This window comes from Hemibagrus wyckioides, linkage group LG02 (assembly GCF_019097595.1).
Source record: "Hemibagrus wyckioides isolate EC202008001 linkage group LG02, SWU_Hwy_1.0, whole genome shotgun sequence".
Classification (NCBI taxonomy): domain Eukaryota; kingdom Metazoa; phylum Chordata; class Actinopteri; order Siluriformes; family Bagridae; genus Hemibagrus; species Hemibagrus wyckioides.
In genome coordinates, this window is record NC_080711.1 from 26,206,858 (window position 1) to 26,221,779 (window position 14,922).

Consider the following 14,922-nt stretch of genomic DNA (forward strand, 5'->3'; position numbering starts at 1 on the left):
TGGCTAGGACAACTTACTTTAGGTCCTTAGCTCTGCTTTGTCACATGTAGCTCTGTTGTTTTATGTAGCACCATGGAGAAACGTTGTTTCATTTCACTGTGTACTGTTTCAGCTATTTATGGTCGAAATTACAATAAAAACTTCTTGACTTGACTTGAAGTAATCTTTTGCATTTTTTTTTGATAAATGCAAATTTAGGTGTCTATGCTAAAGTGTTTGGAATGTGGGTATTAGTTACTTGTCTTGTCACTGTCTTGGCAATTGTTAGTGTTAGTAGAAGTGTCTCTGGAGATGCTGAACTTAGCATACAGTGACAAACTGAAAAATGTCTTCCTATTAGAATAGATGTGTCCAATCCACTCCAGAGCTTTTCCTGCAGGTTGTCGGATCCAAGCTGTAGTATAGCTCATAACTGAATATGAAACCTTGCAGTGGATGGAGAGACTCTGGCCTGGCTGGACTGTCATGGAAGCAGGCTGAGTCAGTTCCTCACCATGTACATCTGTGGAGGAAAACACATGGTGATATCTCACACAATATCTGCTGCACCTTTATTCTTTATCTAATAGAATGATATCCAGCTCTGATGCTTGGATTTGCTTATCTGCTGATGATATTGGCTGATAATTGTTATCTATGCTCGGGGATCTTCAGATTATAATAATTGCTATATGTAAGCTAAAAATTTATCAAAAGTTTAATAAGGTGTTTATTTGATTGTTTTGCTCATTCAAAGAATTTTCCATGAAACCAGGTTTTCCAAAACAAGCAACTGTATTAACAGATCAACACAATGTAGTTTAATTTGAGTGTCTTGATGCTGGATTCTGGAGTCATAACAGAATGTGAAAAGGGAGATTGCCTAAATGTACAGATGGAAACACATTGAGATGGTTGAGTTTGTACAGACTGCCCTCTAGAGGCACAAAAGACCTGTTTCCAAATGATCCAGATTGAGAGTCATTTAGGAGAAAAAAAGAGAATTTTCTTGCTGTCAATAAAAAAGTCTCAAATGAAACAGCAAAAAAAATTAAAGAAGAAATTCAGAATTGGAGCATTTCCCTCGGAGAGTTTAAAAGGGTGAAAGCACTAATTAAATAAATAGTTAATCAATTGGTTTAACCAATCAGTTAATTGAGAAATCAATATTAGTCTCAGTGAGCTCAATTTTCTAGATTTATTAACACTCTTTCCATAGTTCTCTCTCTGTCACATAATATTATATATACACACATATATATATATATATATATATATATATATATATATATATATATATATGTATATGTGTATTCAGTGAATTAAATAAAAATACATGGATACATTGTGATATTGTCATGTGACTACAGTAAGTATGTGTTTGAGGTTAAATATGTGTCCAAAGTTTGTGTAAGTATGTGTTTAAGTATGTGTCCAATGCCACACTGTTGTATGTGTTGTTATATTTTTATTGCTTGAGTTCAGAATTGACTTACATAACCTTACATCAGCATAAATGTCCAGATTATGTTCCTAACAATCCATTAAAAGTCAGCAAGTGGCAACATGTAAGTCAGAGACACTGTAAACATTTTGCTATTTTGACCTCCATGAATCTGAAAATGTGGGATTGTCATGTGACTATAGCAAGTATGTGTTTTTGTACTGATGTCTAAGGGGAAGTATCACTGTGTGTCACGGGCGCAGTAATAAACTGCAGTGTCTTCTGTCCTCATGCTGTTCATCTGCAGATACACCTGCTTCTTACTGTCGTCTCTGGAGATGGTGAAGCGGCCCTGAACAGCACTGGAGTAATATATGTTACTACTGTAGATGCTTGCAACCCATTCCAGTCCTTTTCCAGGAGCCTGTCTGATCCAATTCATGTAATAGCCACTAATGTCTAATCCAGAGGCTGTGCAGGTCAGTTTATGAGACTGATCAGGTTTGATGATCACTGGATCAGACTGGATCAGTGTCTGACTGCAGGAATCTGCAAGAACATACAAACATTTGTGTTCATGTTAACACAAAGTTATTTTAAAAGCAAGTAATAAAATACTTAAATTGTTTCTTTATAATAAATAAATAAATAAATAATACTAACATTGAATGAAGATTGCTAGAGTAAAGTAACTCAAAACACTGCCTCGTCCCATCTCATAGAATTAAAATGATTCCTGCTGCTGTAAATGAACACAAACTGCTGGTATGTTGTTGGGCTGAATGTTTCAGCATAAATGGTTCAAATGCAGGATTTCATTTGCATGACACGCCCACTAGAGATATAAAAACATTTACGGATGAACAGCCGAGACAAGAAAGCTTCCTGTATGTATTCTTGTGGTATTTTCTAGTGTGCCCTAACACTCCTGCTGCTTGTATTGAAGTATTATTGCACTGTGCTAAGCATAAATACACAAACTTTCCCAATCCTGCTCATTTATCATTTATTTTCTAAATATTTTATAAAACCCCAAAAAGTGAGTATAACTGTAGAATTTATAAAATAAACTGAATATTGTTGTTAAATATAGATCACTTTTGCAGAGTCCCAAAAAAAGCAATTATCTGTTATTTGAGTTAAATGAAGCTGGAGAATGATTAGAGTGTTTAAAGAGAGAGATGCTGAATGTGTTAAAATATACTGAGAAGGGCTTCTTTACAAAGACTGACATCTAGAGGCATAAAAACAAACAAGTAGAGAATTATAATTTAATAATAGTTTATACTGTATCCTGGAATGAGGGTTTTGTTGAAATAAAAATGTAAATCTGATTTTATAGACATTGTATAATTTTAACAGAAATACAACACACCTGTTTAGCTAACAATAACTAAAAATCCTCTATGAAAAGAATTTATAACTAATTACAACCTTTGACAACAAATTTTGATGAACATAAGATCATTGGCATTTTGGCTTCTCGATAAATGCACAGGAAATACTATCAGATATCTAAATGTTATATTTTGATGTTAAATAAATTCCTGATTCTAATTATTGTATTTTACACTGATGTTTAAGGTAAAAAAAAAAAACAGTCTACCTATTACATTAGGAAATATCACAGCTATATCCAGCAGCCCCTTCAACCTGTACACCAAAACAGGAAAAGAGCCATTTTGCGTGCGCTAACATTATATAAACTCTGTCCCTGACAACACCTCAATAAAGCCTGATGACCAAAGAGCAGATCCCACCAGTACAGCCTCAAGAGCAAACATGCTGCTTGTTTATTTCCTGGTGCTGTGCATATCTGCATCTTGTAAGTTCACACATTTGTTTAAAGCATCTATCGTTGTACTTTGTGTAATTGTTCTTGAGATTTTTTAGAGAAATTTGATTAATATGTACTTTTTACATTTTTTATTGCAGTTGTTTTTGGCACAATCAATTTTGCTCAGCCAGGTCATGTGAATGTCCAGCCTGGACAGGCTTTCACCATTGTCTGTAAAGTGTCTGGATATAGCTTGACTGATAGCAGCTATTGTACAAACTGGATTCGACATGCCACTGGGAAAAATATACAGAGGATTGGATTCATTTGTAGCAGTGGAAGCACAGGGTACACAGAGTCACTGAAAGACAGGTTCAGCATCACTCAGGACACCTCCACAATTTTACAGTATTAAATAAAAGTTTATTTATTTCTAGATTGAAATATAATCAGTTGTAAACAAAATATGATTGAGCTATTTAATAACCATAGAACATAATAGATAAATGATAACAGTACATGTGACTTGTTTAAAATAAACGCTGTGTGAAAATGTGTGTCTGGTTTTAGTACAGCTGCTTCCTCAGCTCCAGTCACTGTGGCTCTTCGGGCGCAGTAATAAACTGCAGTGTCCTCTGTCCTCAGACTCTTGGCCTCTAAGTACTGTGTGCTTGCTGAGACGTCTTCTGTTAAAGTGAGCTGGTTCTTCACAGACTCTGCATATATTGCTTGATTATTGCCTGTATTCATCCGGCCAAGCCATTCCAGAGCTTTCCCTGGTTTCTGTCGTATCCAGTTTATGCTGTGGCTTGTCATTGAATATCCACTTATCTTACAAGAGATCTTCACAGTTTCTCCAGGTCTCTTTACCACAGCAGGAGACTGGTCCAGTCTGATCTCATCACTGCTGACACCTAGCAGGTAAAACATAACAATCAAAGATCATCATCAACACAGTCAAGATATTCTGATGGAAGAAATATACAGTAAAGAAGTCTCAGGTACCTTTGGTTAACATTATAACAAAGATGTAGTATTGAGTGACCCTCAGCCCCATCATCAAGCTCTTTGATTCAGTCGTGTGAAATGAACTTGGGGTGAGCAAGAGGCTGATTATATATATATATTTACATAATTTACATAAACATCTTTCAGCTGTTAGATTTCATGAATCCTTCTTGAAAACAAGTGTGCTGCTGCCCCCTACAGATGATTTTCATATTTAGGAGTTTGTAGTAATGATGCTGCAGAAAACATGTACATATCACGTGATCTCTTGTCAGATTCTGTGCTGCTGAACAGACTCTGTGTTTCTAAATTCATGAAATTAATCATTTACCTGTATTGTTCCTGCAGCTGCTATCACAAAGGAGGAATAAAAGCATGAATAGTACAGTATATAATCACAACTAGTCATCAGAATCATTGTCGTAGTGCTGATTTGCCTCGAGTCAAATAAGTAAAGACATCATAATGTAAATGTGATACATAACATGGGGATTATTATGATTAATATTAATAAATGCTAAGTTATATTGGAATAAAGAGGAAGATCTGAGTGCTGAGTGTGAATGGATGTTGTTCTTTGTAATAAATGTCTCTGGGGTGCAGCTTCCTGCTGAGGGAATATTTACAGCTCATGAGGACGTGCTTGTGTAAGTTTTTGTACAGCTCTGGAGTCTGTTGTGTCAGTGTGACTCTCGTGCACAGTAATAAACTGCCGTGTCTTCAGCTTTCAGACTCTTCACTTCTAGGTACAGCATGTTTTTACTGGTGTATTTAGTGATGGAGAACTGGCCCTGCAGTGACTGAGCGAATATAGTGCCAGTGCCACTGTCAATACGCTCGATCCATTCCAGTCCTTGTCCTGGTTTCTGACGGATCCAGTGCAGCCAGCTAAGGGAGAGTCCAGACACGGTGCAGGACAGAGTGACCGATTCTCCTGGTTTCTTCACCACAGAAGCAGATGAGGTCAGGGACTGTCCATAAGAATCTGAAAAGAAGGGAGTTATGAATTAAATGTTATATTGCTGAGAGAAACAGTATTGAGTAAATATTTAAATTTCCTAGTGAGGATCATGTGAAACGTACATGATATTAGCGCAAATAAAATACAGTATCCTAAAATCATTCTCACAGTTCGCATACACACAATTTTAAAATGTATAAGTGTTATCAAAGAGCACACTGATGACCAGACCATCCACGAACATGCTGTTTATACCTGAATCTATTTGAATAGGGCGTGTCCATGACCAGTATAGAGGCAATAAATCCTGAGACTCAAGATAAAGATGCACTAATCAGTGTAATTACTGAGGGAAATGTGTCAAGTGGTGTGTGACTTTTTTAATTTTATTTAATTTTAATGGATGAAAACTGACACATGCATTTCACTTTAAATTAGGTGAACTTGTGTTGCTTAGTTTAGTTAAACTTGCCAATTTAATAATTCATGAGACCCAAAATATTAATTACATGCATATTTATATTAAGAACAAAATAAAACACAGAAAAAATGTTAGGTGTGTATAATATATTGCAGTGTTGACTTCTAGGGGCTTTACATCTGTTTTGATGAAAGAGATTTTTTTTTCCCCATTATAATGTATTACTTGTTAATTTGATCATCCTTGCATTTTTACTGATGTTGATGTTTTTGTACACCTCTAGCACTGAGCTGTACAGCTGTGTCTGTCTTTGCACAGTAGTAAACAGCCGTGTCCTCTGACACCAGGCTGCTGATATCTAAGTAAATCACATTGTTGCTCGTGTCTCTGGAGATGCTGAAACGAGTTTTAAAGGAAGCTCCATAGTCTATGCTTCCACCACCCCATATGATCCCGATCCACTCTAAGCCTTTTCCTGGAGCTTGCTTGATCCAGACTGTTCCATAGTCAGTGAGGGCATAGCCAGAAATCTGACAGGACAACTTCACGGAGGCTCCGGGAGATTTAACTGATGCAATGCACTGAGGTCAGACTGATGCAACGCACATCTGAAAAGAGGAGAGTGGACTCAACACAGAATGAAATATTTATCATATAAAAAGCTGAGTATGATGTTAGAGACATGTTTACCCACAAGGAACAAAGGATATCAGAAGAAGAAGAAAAGACCAGCTCATAATTCCTCTGCTGTACGTAACCAAACACAGAGGCTGCCATGTACATGCAGTGTATTTATGTCTGCCTGGGAACTGGGAAATTTGCATGCAGAATGGGTTATGTATTTTTTCCTAGTTATTGGGACAGTTTTCCTATAGTACATCATTTCTTTAAACATTTTTCATCAAATTTTGTAAACAAATGAACAAATAAATGATTTAACAAATGTAACCAGAATATATTTTGAGCCCACTTGCAAAGGAAAGAAAATTTCATCACCATTTAATTATCATTTTGCTTTCATTTTTGTCTTCATCCTTAATCACCAGCCAGAGATAATTAAAAGAAAAGGGCTGAGAATTTTTGAATGAGAACTATTGAGAGTTAGTTAAGTTTGAGAAAAGATGAAAAGAAACTGAGAACTAAAATATCTAATAAATGTCTCTGGGGTGCAGGTCCCTGCTGAGGGAATATTTACAGCTCAGGAGGATGTGCTTGTATACGTTTCTGAAGTCTTTTGTGTCAGTGTGGCTGTCGTGGACAGTTATATCTGTCTATCACTGAACATAAACAGGTTAAAATTTGGGTTGTTGTGTCACAGTAACTCGTCTTGCCGCACATGGCCCGCTAAAGCCCCTTCCTGAAACAGACACTGACACTGAGCACAACTGATAAAAGAAACCAATTTGTTTTGTGGTTGTTTCATAATATTACTTTCTATAAAGAATAAAAAGTACAAAATGTTTTCTTAAATTCGTAAAAATGTCAGTATTTTCAAAATGCTGTGATAAAGGAGTAAAACACATCGGGACATGCTGTCATTGTTACAGGACAGTTCAGAATATACAGGTAAGATCAAGCTTTAGAGAAGGGTTTGAGTGTTTTTGTGCACTTTTGAAAACTTCCCAATTGATTCTTTGTCTTATTTTTTTCTTTCTCTTTTCCTGTCCATGCCTAAAATCTTTTTGCCCTTTATTTTTTCACTTTCTTTCTGCTTTTGTTTTCAGATCCATTTTAAAAAAAATACATACAGTATATACACATATATACACATAAATGCAGACATGAAGGGATGTATGTGTATATGGCATATATTGAGGTGATCCAGTGTTTATCATTAAAGTGTCCATATGCTGGAATAATTGTATAAAGTGACTTGTGCCAGTCCAGTGTCAAAGTGTCCGTTTGTGCAAATGTGCGAGGTTGTGCAAAGTGATTAAAAAAAGCAGAGAGAGTCCCCGTATCTGTATCAGGTTCTAGGTGTTTCCTGGTTCAGACTCCGAATGGCCTGCGGGAAGAAGCTCCTCCTCATTCTCTCTGTGTTTGCCTTCATGGAGCGGAAGCGCTTCCCTGAACGCAACAGATAAAAGAGTCTATTGTTGGGATGGCTGAGGTCCTTCACAATCTTCCTGGCTCTGATCCAGCACCACTTGCTGTAGATGTCCTGCAGGTCAGGGAGCTCGGTGTGGATGGTACGTTCAGCTGAAACCACCACTCTCTGCAGGGCTCGCCTGTCCTGCATGGTGCTGTTCCCGAACCAGGAAGTGATGCTACCCGTCAGGACACTCTCAGTGGTGCAGGTGTAAAAAGTCTTTAGCACCTGAGAAGGAAGATTAAAGTTCCTAAAGCATCTCAGGTGGTATAGACGCTGCCGGGCCTTCTTACCAGGGTGTTGGTATGACAGGACCAAGTCAAGTCCTGTGTGATGTGAACACCTAGGTACTGGAAGCTGTCCACTCTCTCCACTGGGGTTCCGCTGATCATGGTCGGTTGGTATGACCGCTCCTGCTTTGTACTGAAGTCCACTATTAACTCCTTAGTCTTGCTGATGTTCAGGAGTAGGTTGTTCACCTGGCACCAGCTCTGCAGGTTTTTAATCTCCTGTAGGTAGGCCATCTCGTCGTTGTTTGAGATCAGGCCAAATGTAACAGTGTCATCAGCAAACTTAATGATGGTGGTGGAGTTGGAAGTGACCACACAGTCATAAGTGTACAGTGAGTACAGCAGGGGGCTCAGAACACAACCTTGAGGAGCTCCAGTGCTGAGGGTGATGGAGGATGAGGTGTGTTTGCCCATCCGTACGGCTTGTGGTCTGTCTGTCAGGAAGTTGGAAATCCACTGGCACAGGGGTGAGCTGAGACCTAGGACCTCCAACTTAGAGGTGAGCATGGAAGGAATTATGGTGTTGAATGCTGAATTGTAGTCCACAAACAGCATTTTTACATAATTCCCTTTTCTGCAGTCAGGTGGCTTGTTGTTGTGTGAAGGAGGTGTGAAATGGCGTCCTCAGTGGAGCGGTTTTGCCTGTACGCAAACTGTAGTGGATCCAGTGTGTCTGGTAGTGATGCAGTGATGAAGTCTCTGACCAGTCTTTCAAAGCACTTCATCACTACTGAAGTCAGGGCTACAGGATGGTAGTCGTTGAGGCAGGTGGGCTGGGGTTTCTTCAGGACAGGAACAATGGTGGACTGTTTGAAGCATGAGGGGACTGTAGACTGTTTCAGGGAGAGGTTGAAGATCTCGGTGAACACCGGTGCTAGCTGGTCAGCGCACGCTTTCAGAACCCGACCTGTGATGCCATCTGGTCCTGCTGCCTTCCTCGTGTTCTCTCTCCTGAATGTCCTCCTCACGTCAGGCTCCGAGATGGTGAACGCGTTAACCTCACTGGCTCTCTCAGCATGCATGCTGTTTGTGCCACTAGCACAGCTAGCTTGATTAGCTGCAGCCTCGAAGCGATCATAAAAAGTGTTTAGCTCGTCTGCCAGAGAAGCGTCCGCATTCCCCATTCTGGAGGGTGGTGTTTTATAGTCCCTGATGGTTCTAAGTCCCTGCCACAGGCTCCTAGAGCCGCCATGTTGGAATTGCGACTCTAGTTTCCTCCCGTAGCACCGCTTTGCCTCGTTCTCCGTTCTGCGCACGCTGTAAGACGCAGCCTTGTAGTCGTCCATGTTCCCGGTGACGCAACCCAGTCTCACGCCATTACGTGCAATAGTCACAAAAGTGAATTAGTTTGAAAATCGTGCTGTCTGGCACGAAAAAAAAAGGGAAATTTGTGTCAGTGTGCATGAATCAATAAATTAAATTACGTGACTATTGCATGTAATGGCGTGAGACTGGGTTGGGTGACGAGCCCCGCGTTGTAGGCAGCGGAGCGGGATCTCAGGGTGTCGCAGATTGTCTTATCCACCCACGGCTTCATCATCATGTGCAGTAATGTTAGATATAGTATTATGGTTTAAAATCTACACTACAATATTTATTTATTTATTTATTTATTTATTTATTTATTTATTTATTTATTTATTTATTTATTTATTCATTCATTCATTCATTCATTCATTCATTCATTTATTTTTGTCAGTGTTGTATAGTCAAGAGTTATTGGGACAGTTCCTTGGGTACTGGCAAGTGGTTTATTTATTATTGTGTTATTCCTGTGTGGGCGGTGCCACGCCTTTTCCTAATGAGTTTTCCTGCTTTCTCACCTGTCCCTTGTTTTCCATTGATGTGCTGCTTTATATATCTTTGCCCTTCTGTCATTATTTTTAAATATGTGTTGACGTAGCGGTGTATGTGTGCTGTAAGGCCGAACGCCGTGTTATTTAGGCTTTTATGTTATAGTCATGTTTTGTTGAGGTTATTGAATTTTTCATGTCATATTTATAGTTTATTTCTGTCACGTTTAATGTAGTTGTGTTTAGTTTTGTTAAATAAAAACAGTGCACGTACTGGATCCCTGCGTTTGGGTCTGATCTGCTATTGCGGGTGATAGAGCTTACGGTGGTGATCAGGGTTTGATCTCTGCCATCGGCCGGTTCATCCCCGTTCATTACATGTATCTTGTGGACAATCTGTTATAATGAACACTGGATGAGGAGTTTTTGTACAGTGATGTTGTTGATCTGTCTCACTGTGTGTAACGAGCGCAGTAATACACAGCTGTGTCTTCAGGCTGCATGTTCTGTCCTCCAATTGTTATTGTGTTAGTAGAAGTGTCTCTGGAGATGCTGAACTTATTTTTCAGTTTGTCACTATAAGCTGTACCCCCACTGTTACTGATGCGCCCAATCCACTCCAGAGCTTTTCCTGCAGGTTGTCGGATCCAAGCTGTATAATAGCTTGTAACTGAATATGAAACCTTGCAGTGGATGGAGAGACTCTGGCCTGGCTGGACTGTCATGGAAGCAGGCTGAGTCAGTTCCTCACCATGTACATCTGTGGAGGAAAACACATGGTGATATCTCACACAATATCTGCTGCACCTTTATTCTTCATCTAGTAAATGAATGAATTTGATAAAGCACTCACAAGAAGCAGCTGCCAGCAGGAGCAGTAGAGATGTAGAGAACATGGTGTGTGTTGTTTGTACTGGAGTCTTCTCTGTTCTCCAAAGTTTAACAGACACCATCACATCATATAAATAGAGTGAGATCCAGCTCTGATGCTTGGATTTGCTTATCTGCTGATGATGGGAGGAGAATGTATCTGAAATGTATTTAAATCATCAGGAGGAGATTCATCTCATGAAGTACTGTATGTGTGGGTTTAGAATTGGGAGAAAAACTCTTATAAAGATGACAAGTCTTCCTTATAAACTTTATAAACCTAACTAAGAACAATATTTTGTATATGGAACATTCTCTTCTTCCCACAATGTTCATGCTTTTTTTGTTTATGCATCCATCCATTATATGCTCTCAAACTGTATATAATGTGATTAGGATGGAATAGATTTCTACAAAATACAGCATATACTGTAAAGTTTTAAATTAGAATATTTATCACATGTATGTTTAGTGATCTGGATAAACTCTTATATGGTCAGATCAGTATGTAATCTGATACTGGATGTCAAATGTCTGCGATTGTCTGCGATTATCTTCTGCACCATAAACAGAATAAAACCTTGAAAATCTAAAACTTTAATTGAAGTTGAGAGACATGCAAAAGAGAAATATACTTCAGGAAAGGAAAATCTGTAGTTTTCATATTTATTTATACCAGAAATAAGAATATAGAATCTATTACAGGCCATTTATTATAAATAAACTACAAACTTAAATTTAGTAGAATGACTGTGAGTTAAGTAGAATGTTATGTATCACTTGTGCAGGATCTATACTGTATGTGTTCGGATATACAGAAATTCATCAATTTTATTTTATTTCCTGTTACATTAAGCAACCACACAAAGGTCTAAAATACAATATTCAATATTCAGTCAGGTCTTTGTCCAATGTTATTTGTAGGATATGTCTAAATGCAGACTAAAGAGAGCTCCACACAGTATGACCCTGGTTTTTGTACAGCTGCACCAGTACTCTGAATCACTGTGGCTCTCGTGTGCAGTAATACACAGCTGTGTCCTCCGTCTGAAAGTTTTGTCCCTTTAAAAACACTGTGCTGCTGGAGACGTCTGCAGAGAAACTGATTTTGTTCTTGAGTGAGTCCTTTACATTCGAGCTGCTGCTACACACATATCCAATATGTTCCAAAGTCTTGGATGGTGTTTGGCGAATCCAGCGTGGACAGTAGCTGGATATTGAAAACCCAGAGAATTTACAGGAGATGGTAAACACCTCTCCAGTTCGTACCACTATATTATCTGACTGAGTAAATTCAACTGAATCCACACCTGTAAAGAGCAACACAAGATCAAATGCTGTATTTTATAATACAGTCAATACTTTTTCATATCTGTAAGAGATGCAGAATGAAACAGAAAAGTCATTTCAGTGAGTGAGAACTGCACTTACAGGACACAGCTGTCAGAAACAGCAGGAGACAGATGGAGCTCATGGTGATTGGATTTCCACCAGCTATGGCTACTGATCTTGGATCTCCACAGTTCACAGAGCTTTTTATTATGTCTCTGTGCTTCAGACTTGATGTGAAAAAGGGAGGAGACTCAGACTAACATGCAAATTTCTCACATTATGTTTTAATCATAAGCGTCATACTCTTTTATTCACATGCACAGAAGAGGACTTGTTGTCTCTGTTCACTTTATTCAACAGTTTGGAGTTTTCCCTACTCTATACACACCTGATCGAACCAAAGCATATATAGAGTCTCCAGATTCACAGATTTGAAATCAATATTTTTTTTTCTGCTATAATACTCTTTAGGACGCAGTGTTTTCTATTAATCATTTTAATTCTTATATAAATATAACAATTAATAGTATAATAATTATTATATAATTATTGACATAAATGACACTTATTGTACACATTTACATGAAACTACCACAACTGCATGAAGTGAATAGTTTCTATAAAACACTTATAACTTTGCAGTCCAGTTAACTGCTTTGATTTGCATGTAAGTGTTTAGGCTTTAGGAAGACATGAGGCATTTCCCGAATATGTAAAAACATACACATTCACAAATTATTAGTTACTTACTATTTATTTACTATGTAATTGATCAAGCTGTGTGGATGAAGCAGCCTGGTTTAATGAGACACTGATGAGACACTAATGAGACACTGGAAGTATCACTTGATCTGATAGGGGACTGAAAATGATTCTCCAGGCTTAACCAGCATGACTGCAGACTTTACCAGTTCAATACATTTAATACCTGTGAACAACAATCATGCAATTATTCAGGTGAAATCTATCAACAGGAAAAATGTACACAATGATCTGCATCTCTCCAAAATTCTCCACACACTTACCAGATGTAGCTGTTAACAGCAGGAGTAGAAGTGTAAAGAACATGGTTTGAGCAGAACCTGAACCCAGAACCTCACTTCTCCTGAGAACACCTCTAATCATTTATAAAGGGGTTTGATTTGCATGTAAGTGTTTAGGCTTTCAGAAGACATGAGGCATTGCCTGCAAATGTAAAAACATACACATTCACAAATATTAGTTACTTACTATTTATTTAATGTAGTTGATCAACCAGTGTGGATGAAGCAGCCTGGTTTAATGAGACACTGATATAATGGAGCTGTAATGTCTTAGCTTCATAACAATGCTGTAGAGTTTATGACTTTGATGTAAATCCCAGGAGAACATGTTCTCATATTTATGACACACCCTCAGTCCTTTAAGCCTCAAAATGTTGGGTAGATGTTGTGTGAATAAAGAAAGAGCGACCAACACAGGCCTTAAAGCTTAAAGAAAAGTATAATGTTTAAACATTTCTAATGTGTGTGCAGGTTAAATATACAGTATACAGTTCAAGACCAAAGGTTGAGTAAACTTTTTCAGTTTGACTGTCAGGAAAAATGGAACATAATTTGCACAACTGTTCAAATGAATTTTTAAACATTTTTGCAGAAACATCAGTGACGGTGCAGTTAACATCAGTGTTAAGAAACCATGCATGAAACTGTTTATAATGAATGTGTAATACAGGTTCAGTTATGTTCCTGTAAAAATCTTGGGTAAGGAGTGAATTCAACAAACAGTCAGTCTGCCTGAAGATTTGTAAAACCTTGCTATAAGTGTGATTTCCTCTCACAGTGAATGTCAGATATTGATAGCTGTGCGTTAAAGTGAAATGAACATGAGCCTAATCAATTCAGTTTGTAATCAGATACCGACTGTCAAATTGTCCATGATGCTCCTGTGCTGCAGACAGGATTGTCATCAATATTATTTATTGTTTTTATTGTATTGATTGTAGTAAGTATGTGTTTTTGCATTAATGTTCAAGCGGAAGTATCATTGTGGTGTGTAGCAGTGTTTTCTGTCCTCATGCTGGTCATCTGCAGATACACCTGCTCTTTATTGTTGTCTCTAATATCACAAGAGGAGATGCAGATTTGCATAAACATTCCAGAGAGGCTGTGTTGAGTGCAGCTCTGCAGCTGTTAATCACACTCACACACTGTTTTGTCTCAATATCAATTTAATGTGGAAAATAATTCAGTTTTTTCTTATTATTACTGTATTAACCATGGATGTTTTGTGATGTAATTAACAGTTCCTGTGATGGTCAGAATGAAAACTGATCTATTTCTAGTTCACTCAAATAAATCAGAATCTAGGTTAAATACATGAAAATGATAATAATTAGATAAACAATCCTTTATGTCATTATCAGTCATGTGTAGGCTGCACTCTAGAGAATTACATTAACACAGAAATGATGCTCATGTTACATTTGACCCTCACATGGTGAAATACTGCAGTGTTTTCTGAACAGCATGAACTACATTTAACATTATAATCAAACCGTTCAATAGAACATGATGTTCATTCTGGTATAGTCTGCCCTCTAGAGGCTTTAACTGATGAATCCAGAGAGAAATAGCTGAGAAGATTCTAGATCAGGTGTTTTTAAATTCTGAAGAAGAATTGTATTTTTAATTGAAAAATTGTATTTTAATTTAATTGAAACAGGAGTGTGTACTTGCTGAGACATCTTCTGTAAAGGTGAGCTGGTTCTTCACAGACTCTGCATATATTGCTTGATTATTGCCTGTACTCATCCAGCCAAGCCATTCCAGAGCTTTCCCTGGTTTCTGTCGTATCCAGTTTATGCTGTGGCTTGTCATTGAATATCCACTTATCTTACAAGAGATCCAGGTCTCTTTACCACAGCAGGAGACTGTTGATTTGATTATAAAAATGCTTATTATTTACAGCAATGTTCAG

The 14,922-nt window shown here is 37.9% G+C and overlaps 4 gene segments (V, D, J or C); all 4 read right to left on the bottom strand.

Annotated features, from left to right (window-relative positions):
- Nucleotides 1-3,037: 3,037 nt before the first annotated feature.
- LOC131364685 (immunoglobulin heavy variable 1-3-like) lies at nt 3,038-4,257 on the bottom strand. The segment is given in 3 exon segments: nt 3,038-3,076; nt 3,774-4,114; nt 4,206-4,257. Coding segments are annotated over 3 exon segments (432 nt in total).
- A 646-nt stretch (nt 4,258-4,903) lies between these two features.
- LOC131362834 (immunoglobulin heavy variable 3-74-like) lies at nt 4,904-5,375 on the bottom strand (the record flags this gene model as incomplete). The annotated part of the segment is given in 2 exon segments: nt 4,904-5,193; nt 5,292-5,375. Coding segments are annotated over 2 exon segments (345 nt in total), but the record flags the coding sequence as incomplete, so codon positions are not given.
- A 4,851-nt stretch (nt 5,376-10,226) lies between these two features.
- LOC131342843 (Ig heavy chain V region 914-like) lies at nt 10,227-10,786 on the bottom strand (the record flags this gene model as incomplete). The annotated part of the segment is given in 2 exon segments: nt 10,227-10,522; nt 10,616-10,786. Coding segments are annotated over 2 exon segments (396 nt in total), but the record flags the coding sequence as incomplete, so codon positions are not given.
- Nucleotides 10,787-11,560: 774 nt separating this feature from the next.
- On the bottom strand, nt 11,561-12,120 carry LOC131363078 (Ig heavy chain V region 914-like). The segment is given in 2 exon segments: nt 11,561-11,942; nt 12,064-12,120. Coding segments are annotated over 2 exon segments (351 nt in total).
- Nucleotides 12,121-14,922: the final 2,802 nt, after the last annotated feature.